At 37.1% G+C, this 23,815-nt stretch overlaps 5 protein-coding genes across 5 annotated transcripts; 2 read left to right on the top strand and 3 right to left on the bottom strand.

The window, feature by feature from the left end:
* Nucleotides 1-1,076: 1,076 nt before the first annotated feature.
* Nucleotides 1,077-2,423, top strand: LOC145211891 (uncharacterized). Its single transcript, XM_080080070.1, has 4 exons — nucleotides 1,077-1,122; nucleotides 1,542-1,682; nucleotides 2,033-2,122; nucleotides 2,335-2,423. The coding sequence occupies exons 1-4, from the start codon at nucleotides 1,077-1,079 to the stop codon at nucleotides 2,421-2,423; spliced, it is 366 nt and encodes a 121-aa protein (XP_079936196.1).
* A 4,179-nt stretch (nucleotides 2,424-6,602) lies between these two features.
* Nucleotides 6,603-8,023, top strand: LOC145211875 (uncharacterized). Its single transcript, XM_080080068.1, has 4 exons — nucleotides 6,603-6,648; nucleotides 7,137-7,280; nucleotides 7,634-7,723; nucleotides 7,935-8,023. Exons 1-4 carry the CDS (start codon nucleotides 6,603-6,605, stop codon nucleotides 8,021-8,023), a joined length of 369 nt encoding a protein of 122 aa, XP_079936194.1.
* Nucleotides 8,024-10,156: 2,133 nt separating this feature from the next.
* LOC145233880 (uncharacterized) lies at nucleotides 10,157-11,882 on the bottom strand. Its single transcript, XM_080098650.1, has 4 exons — nucleotides 11,751-11,882; nucleotides 10,971-11,126; nucleotides 10,474-10,542; nucleotides 10,157-10,298 (listed from the first exon to the last, which is right to left on the bottom strand). Exons 1-4 carry the CDS (start codon nucleotides 11,797-11,799, stop codon nucleotides 10,210-10,212), a joined length of 363 nt encoding a protein of 120 aa, XP_079954776.1. The 5' UTR covers nucleotides 11,800-11,882; the 3' UTR covers nucleotides 10,157-10,209.
* A 381-nt stretch (nucleotides 11,883-12,263) lies between these two features.
* LOC145233889 (uncharacterized) lies at nucleotides 12,264-14,535 on the bottom strand. The gene is made up of 4 exons (XM_080098660.1): nucleotides 14,451-14,535; nucleotides 13,917-14,057; nucleotides 13,393-13,476; nucleotides 12,264-12,416 (listed from the first exon to the last, which is right to left on the bottom strand). Exons 1-4 carry the CDS (start codon nucleotides 14,494-14,496, stop codon nucleotides 12,328-12,330), a joined length of 360 nt encoding a protein of 119 aa, XP_079954786.1. The 5' UTR covers nucleotides 14,497-14,535; the 3' UTR covers nucleotides 12,264-12,327.
* A 1,587-nt stretch (nucleotides 14,536-16,122) lies between these two features.
* Nucleotides 16,123-18,034, bottom strand: LOC145209380 (uncharacterized). The gene is made up of 4 exons (XM_080079660.1): nucleotides 17,957-18,034; nucleotides 17,329-17,472; nucleotides 16,786-16,869; nucleotides 16,123-16,452 (listed from the first exon to the last, which is right to left on the bottom strand). Exons 1-4 carry the CDS (start codon nucleotides 18,000-18,002, stop codon nucleotides 16,364-16,366), a joined length of 363 nt encoding a protein of 120 aa, XP_079935786.1. The 5' UTR covers nucleotides 18,003-18,034; the 3' UTR covers nucleotides 16,123-16,363.
* Nucleotides 18,035-23,815: the final 5,781 nt, after the last annotated feature.

Below are 23,815 nucleotides of genomic sequence, written 5' to 3'. Positions count from 1 at the left end.
TTTTCAGCGCCCAAGCCTATAACAAAAAGGGTGAAGCTGGAACCACAATTGGCTCAAACGTGGTCGAGTTCACCACTGAGCCTGCGTAGCTCAGTCGTTAAAACGCGAGCCCGGGAAAAGTATCAGGCCTGACTCCAATATGTTCACCAATTATTTTATTTTTTTTCCATCTTGGATGACCGACCACAAAAAAATTGTCTATGACTTTTTTTATTTTTTTGACGTTTCTGGATGAATTGCACTTGAGGTACCTTACTTCTGTCTGTAAATGTTTTTTGGGATTTTATTGACTTAAATATGGAACGGAATATGGAATGTGCAGTAAACCTCGGTTTAATCCGAAGATTTTTGGGTTCAAACGAATCCAAATTAGCGAAGATTCGGATCAACCGAATCCGGTTTATCCAAGATTTACGGTAATTTACATTTTAACAAAGCAATATAAATTGATAAACATTATCACAAGTTCTAAAATATCGTACAGGAGTCGCGTTGTTTTGGAAATTTCCTAAACAAAATTGCAATTAAGGTTAGACTAAGTTTAGTAGAAGCAACGAAAGTTGAGTAACACAATGAAGTACAATGGGTTTTTCTTTCACGTGTGTAAAAACAATGGTTGTTTTTTTAAGCAATTTCCTAAACGAAATCGCAATTAGAATGAAGCCAAATAGCAGAAGCAACGAAAATTGAGAACAATGGGTTTTGCTTTCTCGTGTGTGAAAAAATCTGGGTTTTAGAAAAACAAGAAAGGTAATGGAAATTCTATAGGGTTTAAAAGTCAAGGGAATTCACGTACGTTTTCCGGCTCACTGTTTTTGGAGCGTTTAAACATTGCAGTTTGAAAGATGTTGCTTTAGTCGTTCATAGACTGGGCTTGAACAACGAGCAACATTTCTAATTAGTTTGGTGCTAGTTTGACAGTTTTTTTTTTGGTAATTAGCTACGCTGCTTGTTAACGCATCAAAACCCTATGAACTTAATTCATATTCTGCGCCTAAAATGTGTTTTTAATTTACTTTTTGCATTGTTTTAATTTGTAGGTTACCTGAAATAACAGTTGTGAAATTCTGATAAAAATGAATTGCAAAATCCTTCTAATCTTTGCAGCTTTGTTTGTCGGAGGTAAGTTGGCGTATTGCATGAAACAGTGTTTCAAAAAATTAAAATTTAGTGTAGAAAAATAATTGCATTTAAAAATCTTGACTTGTACAAAAAATGTTTCGTTGATTTGAAAAGGTTTGCGAACTAAGACGAATGTAAGCTAAATATCACTATTAATAGAAAGTAAACAGTTTTATATTAATATATTGTCACTGAGCCGACATCAATTCAGTTCCCAATCAGCTGCTTGGCCATTGTGAGCCAGTTTACCCTGTGGTTTATGCTCAGTTGTGGCATCGAAAAGAATAGGCGCAGCATGGCATTATCGCTTGTCACTTCCTACAAACTAGAGTGAAAGGCTACCCTACCAAATATGGCCTATCTCTTGTCACCAGCTGCACTGATGAGATCTTATATCTTATATTTGTGTTTTATTTCAGGCAATGCTATCAAGTGCTACATGTGCCGCTCTCGCTTGGGTGGAGAATCAGACTGCGAAAACTCACCGGTTCCTGCCAAATATCTCCAAGATTGTCCGAGTCTCATCAAATCTTGCATGAAAGTAGCCACAACAATTTCGGGTGTGTATACAAAAGTTGTTTTTGTTTATTTTAGTTTTTAGGCCCCCATATATAAAAACAGAAAAATGAGTTTTCTGCAGATCTAGGAATAATATTTGATGTTAGTGATGTTAAATTTATCTTCCTTGACATTTTGTTGTGCGATTGAAAAACGTGTTAATTATCAAAACTCGTTGTTTATCCCAAAACAATTAGATTTTTGTTCGCGCGCTTCCCAATTCCGTGTATATTTTATGCTTCAAATAACCCACAACTATCAAAAATTAGGAACAATTTTAACACAAAGTTTCAGATGTTATATTGCGCCACATTGGAATACTTCATTTTTTACCCTTCACTTTATTACACAGACTCAACTACAACAATTCGTGGCTGTGGTAATAGTGTTGCAACACCTGATGGTTGTGTGGCAGGAAAATGCACTTATTCGTGTAAAACCGGTGAGTTGATATGAGATGTCTTCCACAGTCACGTGCATTCAGTCACATAACTGGTCAATACGGCCTATCTCTTGTCACCAGCCTTACTAATGTGGTCTTATGGGTCAAAACGGGGATCAGCTCAGCCCACTTATCTCATATTGGACTATTCTTACTAACTTATCAAACTCACAGTAATCAAAACTCAAATTAACTTTTTTGTGTTTTTCTAGATGGATGCAACAGCTCAAACAGTGTGAAGATAAGCATCCTCGCTATGATTGGAGCAATCGTTTCCGGGTTTCTACTGGCAAACTATTAAAGAAAGAATACATCATCTATAAACACCTCACTATATTACAACTTATTTACAACACAATTTAATTTTAATTTCTAACTTTTTCTGCTAAATTTTTCAAATACTGTACAGCATCTATAAATTATGTGACTGTATTAAAACTTATTTGTTTTTTTTTGTTTTTTTTAATGATAATGTCTCCTTTCTAATTTAAAAAAACGTACATGCTTGATTTATTCTGATTAACATCACCAACCAAGAAACACTAAAATAATCCAAATATGTCTTGTTTACGATAACAAATGTACTTGAAACCTACTTTTCAGTTTTGTCACAAATATTTAATCGTGTATTCGCCTAATAAACGGATTAAAGCCTATTTAAATGAGCGGATTATGACTTATTTTGGTTTCATAAACCTTCATTTCGTCAAACTGGAATCATTTCGACTAAAACTTAATGTTTGATCTCGTTGGGTTGTGGTCAACATAAGTTATTCAAATTAATATTGTGATCTCAATTAAATGGTAAAATAAAATAATGAGATATTATCACCACAATAGTAAAGAAAACATCTCAGCATATGAGTTGTCGCTGCCAGGCATAATATCAAGTTTTTCAGAGCTTTTCCGGTAATTGTATTTTATCCCGACGTTTCGACGTCCTAGACAAAGATTAGTGGCCCAATCATAGGCGCCGAGTTTTACAAAAATGCAACGTGCACGAAAAGTATGACGTCACTAATGCATGTAACCTCATGACCTAAACTTTCACTTAGTAACTGAAGCATTTAGTACACCTAAATCAATCTGTGTTTTTCGTGTTGCAATGTATTGTAAACAAATAATAGCGATTTCGCCGATATAATGGCATCCTCAGTTCTAAGCAAGAAATAAAATAAATTTATTTAGGCAATAAAAGATGCAAAAATAATAAAAGACTCGTTATGTTGTACCGGCTTTAACGTTTGATTGTCGAGTAGTGTGTTGTCTTTGTAGCAGTCTTTTATTATTTTTACATCTTTTATTGCCTAAATAACTTTATTTTATTTCTTGCTTAGAACTGAGGATGCCATTATATCGGCGAAATCAATATTATTTTTTTACAATACATTGCAACACGAAAAACACAGATTGATTTAGGTGTACTGAAAACTTTAGTTTACTAACCTATGATTATCCGTAACTTGAATCATCTGTCATGAGCGCACGTTGGTTCAGGACGATTTCTGTAAAAGCACAGTTATATACTCAAGATCTAAACTTTAAAGCCCAAACTTCCTATAGAATGCAACTTTCGTCATATAAATAAAAACAAAACGTGTGAAATAATATTTATTTTTGAACACGTTGCTGTAACGTAAATCGTTGGTTTAGTATCGTTGGAAAATGTTTAGTTAAGTTCTTGATGTTGTCTTATATTACCTGAGGAAACTGGTAATTACAAAACTTCCGCATTGTACAGCAGTAGTTCTCAAACTGTGTGTCGCGACGTCCTGGTTCGTCGTTTCAATTATCCATGAGCGTCGCAGAATAGTTCCGTTTCGTGGCTTTTTGTTTTTGTGTCAATAAACACAACTTTAATAATAAGTTTCCGTGTTAACTTTTATTTGCTGGTGCGTCGCAAGTCCAGAAAACTTTTCCAGAGGCGTCGCAACACCAAAAAGTTTGAGAACCACTGTTGTACACAATAGCGGCAAAACATTGACTAGCAAACAATTGTTTGGCGTCATAAACAAGACACTGACCAAAAGAGGTTGTAGTTTTAAAGAACGTGTTTTTGCTTTTATGCGAAAGCTATCCTGATTTTCTTCAGATTTTACGATGTTTTATGCAAAACCGATACAACAAACCAAAATAACCAAAGTGGCCCGCCACCACATACTCGGCGCCTATGGGCCCAATCATTCGTTATCGTGCAGTGGTATTGTTGCGTTGTGACGTGCTTGCGTTCCATGCTTCTTTCCTTTGTTCATCGTACACTGCACTACGCGCATTCAATGTTATTTACACTAAAGAAGGCAACCTGCATAGGACGTCGAAACGTTGGAATAAAAATACATTTGCCAGAAGAGCTTTATAAACTTGATAGCGACTTAATTACAACTAATTAATTCATCAAGCAGGAAACAGCTGATGGGTTTAAAATTTAAACTAAACTTTAAATAAAAGGGGTTTGAATAAACCAGACTTCACATTCGGTCACATTTGTCAAATGTCATCTTGGACTAAAAAAATGTTTTGAGTCGAGTTTCGGACTTTTTTGTTACAAATTTTTACGCCTGTTTGGTCAGTTTCTCATCCGCACAAACCTGAGTCTTCAACAAAAGGTGACGTTTGCGCAACAAGTGATTTGTTGATAGTTAAAGCGAGTAGTTCCCAAACTGTGCGTCGCGACGCCCTGGTTCGTCGTTTCAATTTTCCAAGGGCGTCGTAGAATAGTTCCGTTTCGTGGCTTTTTGTTGTTGTATCAATCAACACAACTTTAATATTAAGTTTCCTCATTAACTTTTATTTGCTGGTGCGTCGCAAGTGCAGGAAACTTTTCCAGGGGCGTCGCAACAAAAAAAAGTTTAAGAACCACCGGTTAAAGCAGACAAATGGTTGACGTTTCCTCAGAGCTTGTTCCCTTTTGTAGATCCCCGGCTCAAACAGTAAAGTACAGTGGTTTTTGCTTTCTTGTGTGGGAAACAATTTGGGTTTTGGAAAATTTCCTAAACGAAATGGTAATTAGCAAGGAGCTAGTAGAAGCAACTGAAGTTGAATACCACATTGGGTTTTGCTTCCTTGTTTGTAACAATAAGGGTTTCATACAATTTCATAATCGAAAAAGAATACGAAAGTTCCTGGTAATCCAATGGGGTTTTGGAGTTAAGGGAATTTACGTTCGTTTTCCGGATAACGGTTTTTGAAGTCTTTAAATATTGCAGTTTGGAAAAATGTTGCTTTAGTTGTTCATAGACTCTTGCTTTAACAACGAGCAACATTTCTGCTTAGTTTGGTGATAGTTTGACATTTTTTTGGTAATTAGCTACGCTGCTTGTTAATGCATCAAAACCTTTGAACTTAATTCGTATTCTGCGCTTGAAATGTGTTTTTTCTGTTCGATGTCACCCATGGGCATACACCACAGCTCTGTAAAGTTGATAGCGACTTATTTACAACTAATTGATTTATCGAGCAGGAAACAGCTGATGGGTTTAAATAAAAGGGGTTTGATTAAAACTGATTTCACATTCGGCCACATTTGTCACAATGTCACCTTTGATTAAAAAAATGTTTTGAGTCGAGTTTCGGACTTCAGGTTTTGTTTCCAATTTTACGCCCGGTTGGATTCTCATCCGCACACACCTGTGTCTTTAACAAAAGGTGACGTATCCTCAGAGCTTGCTCCCTTTTGCTTAACAACACCACTACATTCAAACATAAACTATTACTTGAAATACGATGCAAAGAATATTACACAGTCGAAAAAGTGTTTCCCATAGGGTTGTAAGAAAACGGCCTGGAACTCTAACCCAAAAGCGATTGGATACAAACAGTTCGGCCATATTGGCCACTAACTTATATGTCAGAAAAACATTAATATATGTTTCCATATAACTTCAACAAAATATTATGTCCACGCAGACTTAATTATAGTTTTGTTTTTGTAGATCTCTAGCTCAAACAGTAAAGTACAATGGGTTTTGCTTCCTTGTGTGGGAAACAATGTGGGTCTGGGGAAATTTCCTAAACGAAATCGTAATTAGCAAGGAGCTAATAGAAGCAACTGAAGTTGAATACCACATTGGGTTTTCCTTCCTTGTGTGTAACAATAAGGGTTTCATATAATTTCCTGATCGAAAAAGAATACGAAAGTTCCTGGTAATTCCATTGGGTTTTGGAGTTAAGGGAATTTACGTTCGTCTTCCGGGTAACGGTTTTTGAAGTCTTTAAATATTGTAGTTTGGAAAAATGTTGCTTTAGTTGTTCATAGACTCTTGCTTTGGTTGGTCATAGACTGGGCTTTAGCAACGAGCAACATGTCTCTTTAGTTTGGTTATAGTTTTACATTTTTTTGGCAACAAGCTACGCTTCTTGTTAATGCATCAAAACCTTCGAACTTAATTCATATTCTGCGCTTGAAATGTGTTTGATTTACTTTTTGCATTGTTTTAATTTGTAGGTTACCTAAAAAAACAGTTGTGAAATTCCGATAGAAATGAATTGCAAAATCCTTCTAATCTTTGCAGCTTTGTTTGTGGGAGGTAAGATGGCGTTTTGCATGAAACAGTGTTTCAAAAAAATAAAAATTAATGTAAAAAAATAATTGCATTTGAAAATCTTGCTTTGTACAAAAAAAATTTCCTTGATTTGAAAAGGTTTGGAACAAAAACGAATGCAACCTAAATATCACTACTAATAAAAAGTAAACAGTTTTATATTAATATATTGTCACTGAACCAACAACACTTTGGTTCCCAATCAGTTGCTTGGCCATTGTGAGCCAGTTTACCCTGTGGTTTATGCCCAGTGGTGTATGAGTGACGACCTATCTCTTGTCACCAGCTGCACTGATAGGACCTTTTTTATTTTACCTTCACCACATCGTAATGTGGCAAAACAACGTCAGACAGACATCGGCGCGCAATAAACTCGGTGTTCGGTTTGAAGTCCGTGCTGCAATTACTTTGAGGAACTGATTGAAAACCGCCACTAAATGCGGGACATGTTTTATATATGTGCTTTGTTTCAGGCAATGCTCTCAAGTGCTATTCTTGTGGGTACGACTCTGCGTCTGGCGTGCAAGCAGACTGCCAGAGTCCACCGGCTGCAAAATATCTCCAAGATTGTCCGAGTCTCAGCAAATCTTGCCTGAAAGTAGCCACAACACTTTTGGGTGTGTACACAAAGTTAGTTTTCATTTATTATAGTTTTTTAGGCTCCCAAATACAAAAACTCTAAAATGAGTTTTATGTAGATCTATACGAAATAATATTTGATGTTAGTGGTTATAAATTTATCCACCTTGACATGCTTTGGTGCGATTTTAAAACGTGTTTATCATTAAAACTCGTTGTTGACCCAAAACAACTAGATTTTTGTTTGCGCGCTGCCCAATTCCGTGTATATTTTATGCTTCAAATAACCCACAACTATCTCAAATTAGAAACAATTTTAATGCAAAGTTTCAGATGTTGTATTGCGCCACATTGGACTACTACATTTTTTACCCTTCACTTTATTACACAGGAAATACCGCAACAGTTCTTAGTTGTGGAATGGGAATAGCACCACCTGGTGGTTGTGTGGCAGGAGTATGCACTTCGTCGTGTAAAACCGGTGAGTTGGTATGAGATGTCTTCCACAATCACGTTGTGTTGACATGGCCAATACGGTCTATATCTTGTCACCAGCTGCACTAATGTGGCCTGATGGGTCAAAACGGGGATCAGCTCAGCCTACTTATCTCATATTGGACTTTCTTACTAACTTATTAAACTCACAGTAATCAAAACTCACATTAACCAATTCTTTTTGTGTGTGTTTGCAGATGGGTGCAACAGCTCAAACAGTGTGAAGATAAGCCTCCTTGCTATGATTGGAGCAATCGTTTCCGGGTTTCTACTGGCAAACTATTAAAGCAACGAACACAGCATCTATAAACTCCTTACTATATTACAACTTATTTGCAACACAATCGACATTTTAATTTTTAACTTTTTCATCTAAATTTCTCAAATACAGCATCTATAAATTATGTCACTGTATTAAAAGTTATTTGTTTCTTTTGTTTCTTTGATAACAATGTCTCCTTTCTAATTTAAAAAAAACGCACATGCTTGATTTATTCTGATTAACGTCACCAACCAAGAAACACTAAAATAATCCAAAACCTGTCTTGTTTACGATAACAAATGTACTTGAAACCTACTTTTCTGTTTTGCCACGAATATTTAATCGCGTATTCGCCTAATAAACGGATTATGACTTATTTGGGTTCCGTAAGCGTTCATTTTGTCCAACCGGAATCCTTTGGACTGAAACTTAATGTTTGTTCATGATAAGTTGTGGAATAAATTATACAAGTTAAGAATGTGATCGTAATTAAATGCAAAATGAAACTGATGATGTATTATCACCACATAGTAAAAAAAACATCTCAATATATGAGTTGTCGCCGTCAGGCACAATATCAACTTTATAGACCTTTTCCGGCCATTGTATTTTAATCCCGACGTTTCGAATTCCTGTACAAAGATTAATGGCCCAACCATTCGTTATCGCACAGAGGTTTCGTTGCATTGTGACGTGCTTCCGTTCAAGTATTATTTCTATTGTTTATAGTGCACTGTACTAGTCGCATTCAATGTTATTTACCCTTATAAAGGCGACCTGTACAGGACGTCGAAACGTCAGAATAAAAATACAATTGCCAAAAGAGCGCTATAAACTTGAAATGGCAAAATCCTTTGCTTACCGTGCACTGTACTACGCACATTCAGTGTTATTTTTTTCCCTGATGAAGGCGACCTGTATGGGACGTCGAAGCGTCGGTATAAAATACAATTGTTAGTACAGCTCTATAAAGTTGATAGCGACTTGATTACCAAAAAAAAAAAACATCATCAAGCAGGAAACAGCTGATGGGTTTAAGTAAAAGGGGTTTGATTAAACCTGACTTCACATTCGGCCACATTTGTACTAATGTCATCTTTGATTAAAAAAATGTTTGGAGTCGAGTTTCGGAGTTCAGGTTTTGTTTCCAATTTGTTTGGTTTCTTATCCGCATACATCTGAGTCTTCAACAAAAGGTGACATTTGCACAACAAGTGGTTTGTTAAGTTTATAGAGCTCTTCTGGCAAGTGGTTTGTTAATAGTTAAAGCAGCAGTAAAATGATTGGCGTTTCCTTGCGGCCTGTTCCCTTTTGCTCGAAAGCGTCACTACATTCCAGCATAAACTATTTTATGAAATACGATGCCAACAACATACCACACAGTCGAACATGTATTGGCAAAAGGGTTGCGAAAACGGTCAAAAATTGGAACCCGAAAGTGCGAGCCTAAAATTAGGGCAAGCCCGATTTTTTTGAACGCCAACTTAGCTCCAAAAGTTACAAATACAAAGTTTAATTACAACACAAATGTAGCAAAGTGTAATGTCAGGCCTGGGTCAAGTACTTTTGTTTTTGAAACCAAGCCCTAAACTCAGTGCTGGATTAACCATTAGGCAAAGTAGGCACGTGCCTACAGGCCAGTCAAAAATCCAGGCCACTTTATGATTTGGTAACACTGATAATTCTAATTTTTTAGTTGGTAACCGTGTTTTTCGGGCCACTTAAATTGTGCCTACAGGCCAGCAGACCCTTAATCCAGCGCTGCCTAAACATACACCGAATATCTCGGGCTCACGGCTGGTAATTGTTATCAGCTTGTAAGTAATAAGCCGCTCTGTTATATTTTAGCAACGGGGTTATAAACTCGGGCAAACTATTAATTTAATTCAGTTAATAATTGAGACATTCTTAACGTGTTTTCTCTTTGTTCAACCTATTTGTTTCGATGTATAAGATCCCAGTTTGCCAAAAATAATGAGTGCAATGTTCAAATAAACCATGATCTGTTTATTATACAAACAATATCAAACACTTGCGGTTAAATAGCAAACACGACTTAAATTAATTCGTAACCGCAAACGTAATATGTTTTCGCATTGTTTACTTTTTTCTAATCAGCCAAAAACAAAATTAGAAACGTTGGCTGATTCCCATGAAGCAAACAGTTATCATACAGTAACATGATATATAGATGTTTGATTTCATTGCTTTTAAAAGTTTGCCAGCAGAAACCCGGAAACGATTGCCCCAATCATAGCGAGGATGCTTATCTTCACACTGTTTGATCCGTTGCATCCATCTTCTCAACACGACAACAGAATGAGTTAATGTGAACGTAACAGTACATAGCGGTTAAATAACATATTTTTAAAAGTTGTTTTTTAACAGAACACGTCTATTAATAACTCTGTCATAGCTACCAACATGCGTAGTTTGTTTTATGTTTAGGTTGCTTTCACATCTTTCCGTCTTACCGGTGTTGCAGGTGTTGCATGGTTTGACATGACAATCATTTCCACATCTACGAGTTGTTGTAACCGTCCCTGTAAAAATTGGTAAAGAAAAATGTACAACACTAACATGTCAATGCAAGCAAAACAATTTTGCAAAAACTAAATTAATTCCTAGTAATAATTTTAAATTTCCCCAGTCGTGTGTATCCACAATGTAACTTCCTTATGAGCACCCGTCACATAATGATTTATAATGAGGTGTAGCTGCAGCGCGTTTAGCTTTCATCCACCGATTGTGCCCTTTCTCTGTTTTGCGCTTCATAACGTTTCAACGGTGCGCAGCTATTCCCGGATTGGTGATTGTTTTAGTGCTTTTGTTTCGCTATGTGTTCTTTCACCAAGCGAAATAAACTCAACTAAAAAACTAAAGGCAAAATATTGCACATTACAGTAACTAAATCAAACAAATAATCAACCAATTACCCCACACATAATACACCTCTATAATAGCACTTTACCCAGTATATTCGTGACCCAATCACTGCATCCCTGAATACTGGGGTCACAATCCTTAAGATACTGAGAAGGAACCGGATCACTAATGCAGTTTGGTGATTTTACACTTGTTCCGTTCTTGTCTTTGGCTGAGCAGTGGTAGCATTTGATCGCATTACCTAAACACAAAGAAAAATTGTTTATAAACACATTAAGCCTATAATTGATAAGTAAGCTGTAGTCAATGAACAAAGATCGACCTGTAAGGTCTCATCAGGGCAGCTGGTGACAAGACGTATGCCGTATTGGCTAATGCAGCAATCAACATACTTGGTGAGCCCTTTTTATCTTAAAAACCTTAAAGGCTAGCACAAGCATAAGCAAGCTGCGGTCAGTGCACGCTGTTTCGAGCTATAAGGTCTCATCAGTGCAGTTGGTTAGAAGGCATAGGCCGTATTGGCTAGTGTAGCCATCTAACAGCACTCCAGTTTGTTGGGAGTAACAGGCTGAAGAGCCATATTCTTTTTCGGTTTGATGCCACAACTAGGCATAGACCACAGCGGAAACTGGCTCACAATAGCTAAGCAACTGCTTGGGAACTAAAGTGAATTCGACTCAGTGTCACTATGCCCAAAAAGCAGTTTAATTTTTATTAATAGTGATATTTAGGTAAAACTCGTTTGTGTTTAAAAACCTTTTCAAATCAACAAAACATTTTTTGCACAAATCAAGATTTTTAAATTATTTTTTTACCCTAAATATTTATTTTTCGAAACACTGTTTCGTGCAAAACGACAACTTACCTCCTCCCACGAACGAAGCTGCCAGTAAAAAAAACACTGTGTAATTCATTTTTATCGGAATTTCCTAACTAATATTTCGGGTAACCTGCAGAAAAGGGCCCAAAAAATCAAATACGCATTTTAAGCGCAGCAAACGAACAAAGTTCAAAGTTTTTAATAAGCTTTAGCAATCAATGTAGCTGGTTACAAAACACTATCAAACTATCGTACGTAAATTCCCTTACTCCAAAAATCCCTATAGAATTACCATTAGCTTTCGTATTCTTCTAAAACCCTTATTGTTTCACACACGAGAAATCGAAACCCATTGTGCTTTATTGTGTTTTTGTTGCTTTTACTATTAAGCACCTTGCTAATCGCGACCTCCTTTAGGAAATTTCTAAGCAAAGCGACTCTTGTTCGATATTTTACAACTTGTGTGTCGTTTATCAATTTGTATGATAAGTATTCCTAATCAGAAATGACAAAAGTGTGTTAGTGTTTTTTTGAGAAAAAGATTTATTGTTTGTGCACATTGACCAGCAAGAAAAACAACTTAATACGGTGGTGCAATTTAAAATTGGTAAACTTGGCCTCCTCAAAAGTTTGCCAGTAGAAACACGGAAACGATTGCTCCAATCATAGCGAGGATGCTTATCTTCACACTGTTTGAGCTGTTGCAGAGATCTGCAAAAACAAAATCATAATTAGGTCTGTGTGAACATAATATTTTGGGGAATTTAATCTGCTAAACATATATTGTCATATTTTTTTGACATATAGTGGCCAAGATGGCCGAATCGTTAGTTTATGGCCGCTCTGTGTTCACAAGGTTGTGGTTTGTATTCCTGTATCGGACAACTTGATTTTTCTAAGCAAGCAACTTAAACGACATTGCTTCACCCAGAGAAACCTGATTTTGAACTAAGTTAAGTCACCAACTCCGAATTCAAATAAGTCAAAATTTTTATTCAACGGACTTGCAATAAAAACAGGCAGCTCGACGACGGGCTCATTGTTAGCATAACGCATCCAGGCGTTGCCCGCCTACCGAGGATAAAATCAAACAAACATAAAAAGCAAGTAATTTTCGAATTATATTTACAAGTATTTTGCTCAGCTACAAATTGCTGATGCGTTATAAGATAAGCAGCTTAGCAATCAATAGTAGAGTAGTAATCTCAGAATGTGTGTTATACAGCCAACTTATTCCACGGCCAACATAGGGCAGTGGTTTTCAACCTGTGGTACGCGTACCACTAGTGGTGCACCGGAGCAATCCAACTAGTAGCTTCATGTAAGGAATTCCAGCTTAAATGGCCCAACTGATCAGCCCTGCTTTTGGGCGAGACTCGGCCTATTGTAGCCTACATTAGGAAAAACCTTATTTGTGTTAAAAACATGATATCTGTCCGTAGGTGCACTATTCATGGTTTTAAATAAACTAAGCAAAAAAATTAATAATCTGAGCAGAAATTATATGTGTTTAAACATGACTACGTTTTGACAAGTGCTATTGCCATCATTAAGTCATAATAACATCCTGTATCTGAAGAATATTCCCGTCACTTGGTCTACCCATTTAAACAGGAATTAGGTGGTACGCGATCAGTATGCAGTTGAGAACCACTGATATAGTTGATCGCAAGTCACATCTACTTACCAGTCGTACACGCGTATGTGCATGTGTCACCCACACAACCGGTGGATGCATCGGAACTGCAGCTGCGAGCTATAACTGTCGAGCCTGTGCAATACATTGAGAAAAAGTATGACTGCATATAAGACAAACATTTTGATATTATTTACAGAAACACGTTTTCAGACTTGGGTAGTTGTGAGTAAAGGGGAATTGCTTCTATTAGTTTCTGGCAAACACATTTTCGAGATTGTGCGTATTTTATGTTTTTGCTCCGTATTTTGACTGTGTTAAATGTCCAGAATGTCCAATTCAAAGAGGTTTTTACTACTCCTGTTATTGCCTACAGTTTATTCTGTGCACTTTAGCGCTGTTTGTTGTTTTTAGATACTGATAATGCCTATTATTTGGTTGACATATTTTATAGGCCTGTCTATAAAGTACATAAAAATGTGTGGATGATCACAAGAGTACAGAATAATTCATCTTTTTGCAAAACCATATATTCAGTTTTGTAATAAAACAAAAACTGTCACATATATATTCACCTGATAGTCCAACGACTTCTTTGACACACGCTGTACTTGTGGAGGCGCATTGGGTCACGTGTTTTTCAGGGATAGGTGCACTTTCACAGTCCGACCCAGCCACTGAGTTATATGAGCAAGTATAACACCTGAGTGCGTCGCCTGGAATGAAACACAATGATAGATTGGTTCAGAGTTGCAAACAGACCTGAAAGTACAAGCCCGAAATCCGTCCCGAACCCGAATTGTTTTTGAGAGGTCCGTTTAGGCCCGAAAGTTTGATTGACAGGCCTAGACATTGAAGCCTCAGAAAAGACTAAGACAACATTTGATCGATTTAAATTAGGCAGTGGGTGACTTTAATTTAGTTCGGGTTCCACTGGGTGAGAGTAATGCCGATTAAGTTTCCTGCTGAAGAAAAACATAATTTCGTCGAAAAAGGATTAAGACTCACAATAAAAGAGTTTTTCGGTCATTTCGACAATAATTTCGCTGTCAGTTTTTTTAACTGGGATTTTGAAATAAGAACAAACCGAGTTAAGCATACAAACTTACCTTTAACAAACAAAGCTGCAAATGTGAGAAAAACGTTTACGTTCATTTTTATTTTCAATCGACTGGAATTTTTCCACAATTCTAACAAGCTTCTAAAAAGAAGAAATAGCACAAGATAAATGCAAAAAATGTCAAACTACAATTTTCAACGTTTTGTTTGTTAGCTTTGCTCAATGCCTCTTAATTAAAAAAAATTTCCCTGATATTTTGAAACAGATAATTTAATTGTTCTGCGCTGAAATCAAATCTTCACGCACAACTGATAGCAAACTTGTGAGCGCAAAACCGCAATCAAGTCCGAACTTCGATTCACCATCAAGACAACAATGTTGCCGAGTGTAGAGTCATGCTCAAATCTATCCCGGATTTATTCCAATTTTCGCCCGAAAAGCCAAACTATAAAGGCCGGTCCGACTTACAACTCCTACTAACATTATATTTATGCAAACTGTGTGTGTGTTTTCAGTTTGTGACGCGGAAAATAAATATCCTATTAAGGAAATTACAATCCAACACGTGGACACATATCCTGTATACCACGTAGGTTTGGTCAGTTTCTCATCCGTAAATATCTGAGTCTCAAACAACAGGTAACATATACCCAGAAGATACAAAAGTAATTCTTCTTTCTTTATCTTTGTGTTATTTTCTCACCCGTTTTTTTCTTATAGTACACTATAATTACAATTCATGTATATAAGCTATTGCTGCCAGGCATAATTTCAATTTTGTAGAGCTCTTCTGGCATTTGTTTTTTATAACGACGGACGTTGGACGACCTATACATTTTCAGGGTAAATATTACTCGCAGTCAGTGTTATTTATCCTAATGAGGCGACCTGTATAGAATTTTGAAACGTCGGTACAAAAATACAATTGCAAGAGCTCTATACTTGGTGATTAAAAGTTATTCGTGTTTCTTATTCTTAATTGTACGGCAACAGCCAACAGAAGTAAACCCTCGAGATCCAGTGCAAGCAATATTAAACAACGCAGTCACATTCGTGTTGTAAATAGATTTGTAAGCAGGCCTGTAACTAAACCCAAAAGTGTAAATCAAAAACCCGACTAACAACAGATTTTTTAATTCAAGGTGACATAATTACAAATATGGCCGAGTGTAAAGTCAATTAAACCTCTTATATGTAAACCCAAGCCCACAATCAGCCTTCCGTTGCGCAGCTTTTTTTCTGTTTAGTAATTTATCACCTTGTAGCATGAGCTGAGTTTGCGTAGTGCACGATAAACCAAGGAAAAAAGACTAACGGAAGCACGTCACAACTCAACGAAAACACTATGCGATAACAAACGAGCCTCTAATCTTTGCATAGGACGTAGTTTTCATCCTCGGTGGGCGAGCAACGCCTTAATGTGTTATGCTCACAATGAGTCAGCCGTAGAGCTGCCTGTTTTGATTGTCCGTTAATCATTTTTTTAGACATGTTGGTGACTTTAATTTAGTTCCAACCATCGGCAACCAATAATATTGAGTCTCTAGTTCTCTTTACTATTGTGGTGATAAAACCCCACCAGTTTATTTCAGCATTTAATTCTGAGGTCACATTTGTAACTTGTATAATTCATGTTGACCACAACCCAACATGAAGAAACATTAAGTTTCAGTGCAAATGATTCCAGTTTGACGAAATAAACGCTTTAAACAAAACCCAAATAAGTCATAATCCGTTTATTAGGCGAATACGCGATTAAATATTTGTGGCAAAACAGAAAAGTAGGTTTCAAGTACATTTGTTATCGTAAACAAGACAAGGTTTGGATTGTTTTTGTGACTCTTTGTTAGAGATGCGAATCGGAAAAATCAATAAACGTTTTTTAAATTGGTCAGATTCTCATGAAAGAAACAAATTAGTTACAATACAGTAACATATTTATAGATGCTGAACTTGTTTTATTTAAAAGTTTGCCAGAAGAAACCCGGAAACGATTGCTCCAATCATAGCGAGGATGCTTATCTTCACACTGTTTGAGCCGTTGCATCCATCTGCATCACAAATGTCATATTTTTAACCGGTTCTGTTACAAAAGTCCATTTACAGTAACCAGTAATGCTAACTGGTTCGCTAAACTCATAAAATTTACGGTTTTATAGAACCAGTGCGAACCGGCTGAATCCCACCACTGGGTGTACTTTACATATTTTAATGTATTGGTTTTGACATTAAAACTTGGTGTCCGTTTTTGAACACATATTTTATTCGCTAACAGTGTTGAAACTTACGCATTTTGTCATTTAACGTTAAGTTACGTAACCACAACCATGGTCAAGTTTTCACCTACACATTATGACTGTGGAATACATGTTATATCCACTCACCAGTATTACACGAAGAAGTGCATATTCCTCCAACACAACCCGGGGTCGATGTTGATCCACAGAGACGAGATGTCCCAGCCGCCCCTATGTAATAAAGTGAAAACATCTTAAATTTTGTATTTAACGACCAAAAAGTCCGAACAATTTTTTTTAATAGTTGTTTTTTAAAAAAAATATTTACCGAACAAAATTTGTTGATAGTTATGTGTAAAAAAAATTATTTAACGAACAAAATTTTTTAATAGTTGAATTTAAAAAAAAAACGTAAGTTTCAAAATAAAATTTCAAAATTTTTGCTAGTTTTATCTAAAACAATATTTAACGAACAAAAATTCGTGACAGTGCGATGTATGAAGCATATAAATATAAAACGAGTTTTGTTGATAAATACGTTTCAAAATCAGACAACAACATGTCAAGGAACATAAATTTATCACCACTAACATCAAATACTTGTTTTAAGGTGTGAAGCTAACCTGTTTTGCAGTTTTTGGATTAGGGAGCCTAAAAAACTATAATAATAAAAACAAACTTTGTACGCACCTGTAGCTGTTGCTACTACTTTTAAACAAGAAGTGCTAAGAGGGCCACATTCTGTAAGGTATTTTGCAGCCGGTGGGCTTTGGCAGTCTGCTTGCACGCCGGTGGCAGCAAGATAATTGCATTGGTAGCACTTAAGTGCATTGCCTGAAACAAAACACAAATATAAAACATATGTAAGCTATTGCTGCCAGGCATAATATCAAGTTTGTAGAGCTCTTCTGGCAAATGTTTTCTGGCAAAAATTACATTTGCAAGAAGAGCTCTACAAACTTGAAATATAAAACATGCCTTGCATTTAGTGGCGGTTTTCAATCAGTTCCTCAAAGTAATTGCAACACTAACTCTAAATGAAACAACGAGTTGAACGCGCGCTGGTGTTGGCGTCTGGTCAAAGTTGTTTTGCCACATTGCGATATGGTGCCGGTCAAAGTAAAAATACTCAGTGTCACTCCAAAGCAAGTCAAATAAAAATTGGCTGTTTGTAGTGGGTAACCCGCCTAAAAATTAACCCGCAGCTAGCAGTGATATCAACCACCCCGAAACCAGTCCAAAGTGGCGAAAAAACGTCTTGCAACACTGGCCATTTCATTTTTTTGGAAACACTGTTGCATGTAAAACGCCGACTTACCTCCGACAAACAAAGCTGCAACGATTAGAAGGATTTTGCAATTCATTTTTATCGGAATTTCACAACTGCTATTTTAGGTAACCTACAAAATAAAAAAAATATAAAAAAAAGAAAATTAAACACACATTTTAAGCGTAGAAATAATTTTGCGATTTTTTTTCCAAACATTAGCAGCGTCAAAGTAGCCGCTATACAGAAAACTGTCTTTTTCGCCAAACTACTTACAAAATCTGTTGTTGTTTATAGCCTACAATCTACTAACACCGAAATATTAACAACACATTATAGAGGGTTAGCAAACTGTTATAATGCAACCAATCCCGACCCTGAACATAAAACATCTGCCCCGACGCAGCTAAGGCGTCGCGTTAATATGCCTCTCCTCAGCATGCGTTGTAAGTTTCTCTTTTACACTCTGAAAAGAGAATACATGCGAATGAAAGAGTTACGAGGAAAAAACACATTATGCGGGTCACGGCGGAAAACGGACGTTCGTGCTCAATAAACGGAAAGGGATATTACTTAAACCAAGTTTCGGTGATGCAGGCAATTAGAACGTGATCTGATTTCAACGCATGACTCAGAAAAATTTTCCTTTCTCGCTGAAACGTAAACAAGTTTCTTCATGTCCCTAATTGCTTTGTCAACAAAACGGAGAATATCCGGTATTTTAGCACACGGCTCGGTTCAATCATATGGTGACACAACTGTCGGTTTTGCGAAAATAACGCAGTGGTGCACAATATACGGATCTGTTCATAAGTTTAATGGTACAAATAACGGCCCAAAACCGCAGAATAAGCTATTGCTGCCAGGCATAACGTATACACATATTATTAGCTTTTCCAGTAGTATTTTTTATAATATGTTCGTATGGGACATCGAAACGTCGGCATACCGTATTTACTCGATTGTAAGCCGCCCTTGTTTATAAGCCGCACGCTGGAATTTTAGATACGATTGTTTCCTAATACATCTTTCTGTAGTTATATGGTGTGACTATTTGCCCATATCTGTTAGTTACGTTGATATCTGTTAGTTACCCATATCTGTGAGTTAACTGTACCCGACAGAACGTATATCGACGTATAATCTGTACACGCATACATGTTTTGAACTTCAAATAATTTAAAATGTTGGGGTGTAGAAATAATTTCGGTATGATATTAAAAAATAGGCCGCCCTCGATTGTAAGCCGCCATAGATTATAAGCCGCACAAACGGCAGCTAAAAAACAATATAAGCCGCGGCTTACAATCGTGTAAATACGGTATGCCGACGTTTCGACGTCCCATACGAGACACCTTCATTAGGGTAATGACATAATTTGAAAACACAAACTTACTATAAAGCGGGACATCGCAACGTCGGAATAATATAAAAAGACTACTAGAAGAGCTAAACACGCAAAATGTCCGTTTTTAGCACACGGCTCGGTTCAATCATATATTGCAAACTTTTGTTTTGTTAAAAGAACATGGCGGTGCATTTCGATCAGAAAAAAGTTTTTTTTTCAGCTATTTTTCTCTACGATTTTTTTATTTTGTTTTTAATTTCTTGCTTAGAACTATTGTGTTCATTTGTTTCAGAGTGTTATTCTATATTTTGTGGTTGTTTGGGCGCCTAAATCTGCATACCTTATGTTGACCACCATTTGATATGAACGAACACCCTACCCAAATAACTACAAGTTTGACTAAATAAACGCTTGAAAAGTTTAATAGGCCATAATCCGTTTATCAGGCGAATACACATAATTGAATATTTGTGATAAAACAGCTAGGCAGGTTTAAGTTATCACAAAATTTGACAAGTTATCACAAAATAGTTTCAATACAGTGACATGTTTGTATAGATGTTAGATGTTTTGGCTTGGTTTCTTCAAAAGTTTGCCAGTAGAAACCCGGAAACGATTGCTCCAATCATAGCGAGGATGCTTATCTTCACACTGTTTCAGCAGTTGCACCCATCTGCCGAACACAAAACCACATTTAGGGATGTGTGAACATAAAGTGTCAGTTTAGTAACTTGATGTGAAAAAAAATAAAACTGTTACCAATCAGGGATTTTACCTTTTACGGCGCAAATTATTTAAACAGGTTTTCCCCCGAATGTTTTTTGTATATGCCACATGCGAGTTGTAAACGGGCCTGAAATTGGAGCCCGAACCCGATTCGTTTTTAGAAGCCCGTTTAGGCCCGAAAGGTTGATTGACAGGCCTATACATTGAAGCACCAGGAAACACTATATACAATTGGTCTTGAACAAGGCGTTTTAGGGCTGTTTGACATTAGGTCAGGTACAGCAACTGGCTACTTACCTAGTTAAGTTTACTAAAAAAAGCTGACACAGAGTGTAAAGTCCGGCCCGACAACTCCGTGCTAGTCACGATCGAAAACGGACGTGCGTATGTAACAGACGAAAAATTACCAATTACCAAGTTTCGGTAAGTTACGCAATTCCAACATGATTTGAAGAGACAATACTCAGACTTATTCCCCTTCTCGTTGAAACGTGATAAGTTTCAACATGCCGCTTACCAACAAAACGTAGAATATCCGGTTCTTCTGCACACGACTTTGTTCTCTCAAATTTGCGACATCGAGCTCTACCAACTGAGCTACACAGGCTCAGTGGAGAATCGGTCGAAAGTTGAGTTACAAGCACCGTTGCCTGCCTCGTATGCTACACATATCAGCTTCGTAGTAGGGGATCGCCAGGCAGGCATCGTCGGTGCTTGTAAATTAAATTTCGACGGTTTTACCACCGACCTTGTGAAGCCAATTGGTAGAGCGCGAGTCCCGGAAAGACTTTACCTGTGGTTAGATGTTTGCAGACCCCGCCTTGCTATGTGGTGGTGAATGCTTGGTGAGCGGCTGATTCGGTACAACGCCTCTAAAGAGCCTGGCGTATTGTGAATTATAAAAAAGTGATCCAGCTTCAACATAACGCTTAATATTTTGCCAACGTATGTACAGGACTGTGCATTTGGTTTTTGCGTTGTTAAAAGAACATCGAAAAAAAGATTTCTTGCTTTGTCAAGATTTTTTTTTCACAATTTTTTGCACAAAACTATACAAACTAACTAAATATCAGTGTTGGCCGTCACGTGCTTGGAAAACCTAAGGTGGGCACCATCCCGCCGCTGCCTAACCCGCGCCTTTGTGTGTGTCTATATGCTTGTAGTTACTTGGGTGCGGTGTTTGTTTACATTAAATTATGGTCAACACAAACTATGCAGGTTTAGGCAGCACATCAACCAACGCAAATTTATTAACAATCTGAAACAAACGATCGCAATAGTTCTAAGCAAGAAAGACTTTAGTTAAACAACTTACTGACGATACGGCAACAAAACGTGCCTTAAAATTGCAACCTGTTTTGGCTAGTTCCCTGATTGTGACACCAAACACACAATTGTTTCACCATTATTGTGGACAATGCAAATGTGTTGTCATAATGATGTTTATGTCGTTCCTCGCTTTAGTGACGTTACAATCAGCTCAGTTTAATTTTACGTTCGACACCTTGCGTTATTGTTAAACTCGGCGCGTGTGACTACAAGTTTGACGAAATAAATGCATGAAAAATTCAACAGGCCATAATCCGTTTATTAGGCGAATACACAACTGAAAAATTGTGGTAATACAGCAAGTCACGTGAAGAAAACAAATAAATTATAATACATTGACATGATTTATAGAACTTAGTTGCTATAAACGTTTGCCAGTAGAAACCCGGAAACGGTTGCTCCAATCACAGCGAGGATGCTTATCTTCACACTATTTGAGCCGTTGCAGAGGTCTGGAAATAGAAATACATAAATAGGTCTGTGTGAACATACCGTGTCACTTTAGTAACTTGATTTGGAAAAACAAACAAAAAATAACTGTATCCAATCAGAAGTTTCCCCCTTTTAGCGCTTAAATCTGACGCTGCATTATTACGCCATAAATATTTGATTCGACATTAATTGTCACAATTGCGTCACATTCAAACACGCGTTCCGGCAACAAATATGATGTATATTTCATGTTTAGTTAAATATGAAATTAACCACGTACCTGTTTTGCAGTAATAAGTGCAGTGGCCATCGCTGCATGCGGCATCAGCTTTTCCACAACCGCGCTGTAGGTACTGAAGCGCCCTATTTAACAAAGTGGTTTAAAATCGACTCATTCCCCAATTTGGTACATAAATATACTGTGAGGCAGCTTGCCCAAAACCTGGCAAGTCGGTCGCTTGTGCATTTGTCCCCACGTTTATAACATTATTTATCTCAAGCGCATAACTAGACTAAATTGGACCTTTTTTTCCTATAAATACAATGTGTTTCTTACGGGGCTAAACCGAAAGTTTTTATTTCTTATTATTCGTCTCCCCAGGCTTATTGTCATTGTTACGTAACTATTCCTGTTGTTTCGTATCATTACGATCTTCAAAATACAGGTCATGTCATTCTCAACAAAAAGCATAGTTGCTATGAAAAGCCGAACAATGCTGCGGCACAGTGGGCGTTAATTATGTCAAATGATTGCTCTTAATAGATATATCTACTGTTTTGGTGCTTAAGATAGCGTTAAATGAAATATGATTCAAACAAATTAGTTGTTTTGCAAGAAGTAGTGCCTCAGAGCACTGTAGAAGCACATTAGTGCTCTATGGTGGTACGCGTGGCAGTGGAGAGCGTCCAGGTGGTACGGGGTCGTAAAAAGGTTGGGAACCCCTGGTTTAGACCAACGTTTTATTTTGCGGAGTTTTTAACTGGACAATTATAACACAAAATACACGCCTTTTAAAGAAAAATTTAAGCTTTTGTTGCGTCAGAACCATGTATACTTTCTCTTTATCAGCAAATAAAGTTACATGGAGAGCTTTTGTGTGAAGTCGCAAGTCGCCACAACCCAATTTAATTCCAACTTGGTCAGGCCACACACAACACAATTTCTGGTGGTGGGATTCAGTCGGTTCGCACCGGTTCTATAGACCCGTCTCACGAAATTTTATGGGATCAGCAAACCGGTTAGCATCACTGGTTACTGTCAATGGACCTTTTGTAACAGAACCGGCTGAAAAATATAAATTTTGTGATAGAACCGGCTGACAAACAATTTGGATCCCATCACTGATTTTAACCAGTCGCTGCGGGCGACTTAAAATGCCGCTGCGAGCAGCCCTTTGGACAGCCCTGCCCTCTCTAAACATTCCTGAGCAAAATCAAACTACATTTAATTTATGTGTAAACTGAACAACAACTGTAATATAAAGGAGACTAAACTCTGCTACAGCATTCCCTTTTCACCGGTTGTATTGTAATATGAGAGTGCCTCAAACCAACGAGCTCCTATACTTGTTGTTAAGAGTCACTCAAGCGCGTCGCTTTTTCCTTTTTTTTCGTGGCGCAATCTTTACGTACGTGACGTCACTTGCAAATATACTCTTTGTCGCGACCTAACGGGAGTAAATGTTCTGTGTAAATAGGAAAGGCAAAATTTATTTGCGTTTTTTAGCACACACATTTAAGCCAGTGGTGCTATTTTGGTTCTATTACAAAAGTCATGTTTTTCAGCCTTTTCAGCCTTCACAATAAAATTCATTGACAGTTACCAGTAATGCTAACCGGTTCGCTGTTCTCATAAAATTTCGTTAGACGGTTCTATAGAACCGGTGCAAACCGGCTGAATCCCACCACTGATGTAAAGTATATGTACATGTACATGTAAGATTTATTTCTGGGCGCTGTAAACAAAATAAACAACTATTCATTGATATTAATTGATTGATAAGACAAACATAACCGGGATCAGCCCTGAAGCGTCTGTGGACCTGGCGTACTGTGATTAACAAGTCAGACAAGTT

This window comes from Phallusia mammillata, chromosome 1, assembly GCF_965637545.1.
Source record: "Phallusia mammillata chromosome 1, kaPhaMamm4.hap1.1, whole genome shotgun sequence".
Taxonomy (NCBI): domain Eukaryota; kingdom Metazoa; phylum Chordata; class Ascidiacea; order Phlebobranchia; family Ascidiidae; genus Phallusia; species Phallusia mammillata.
Note: the sequence above shows the minus strand (reverse complement) of the source record. Positions and strands in the feature narration are given on the sequence as shown.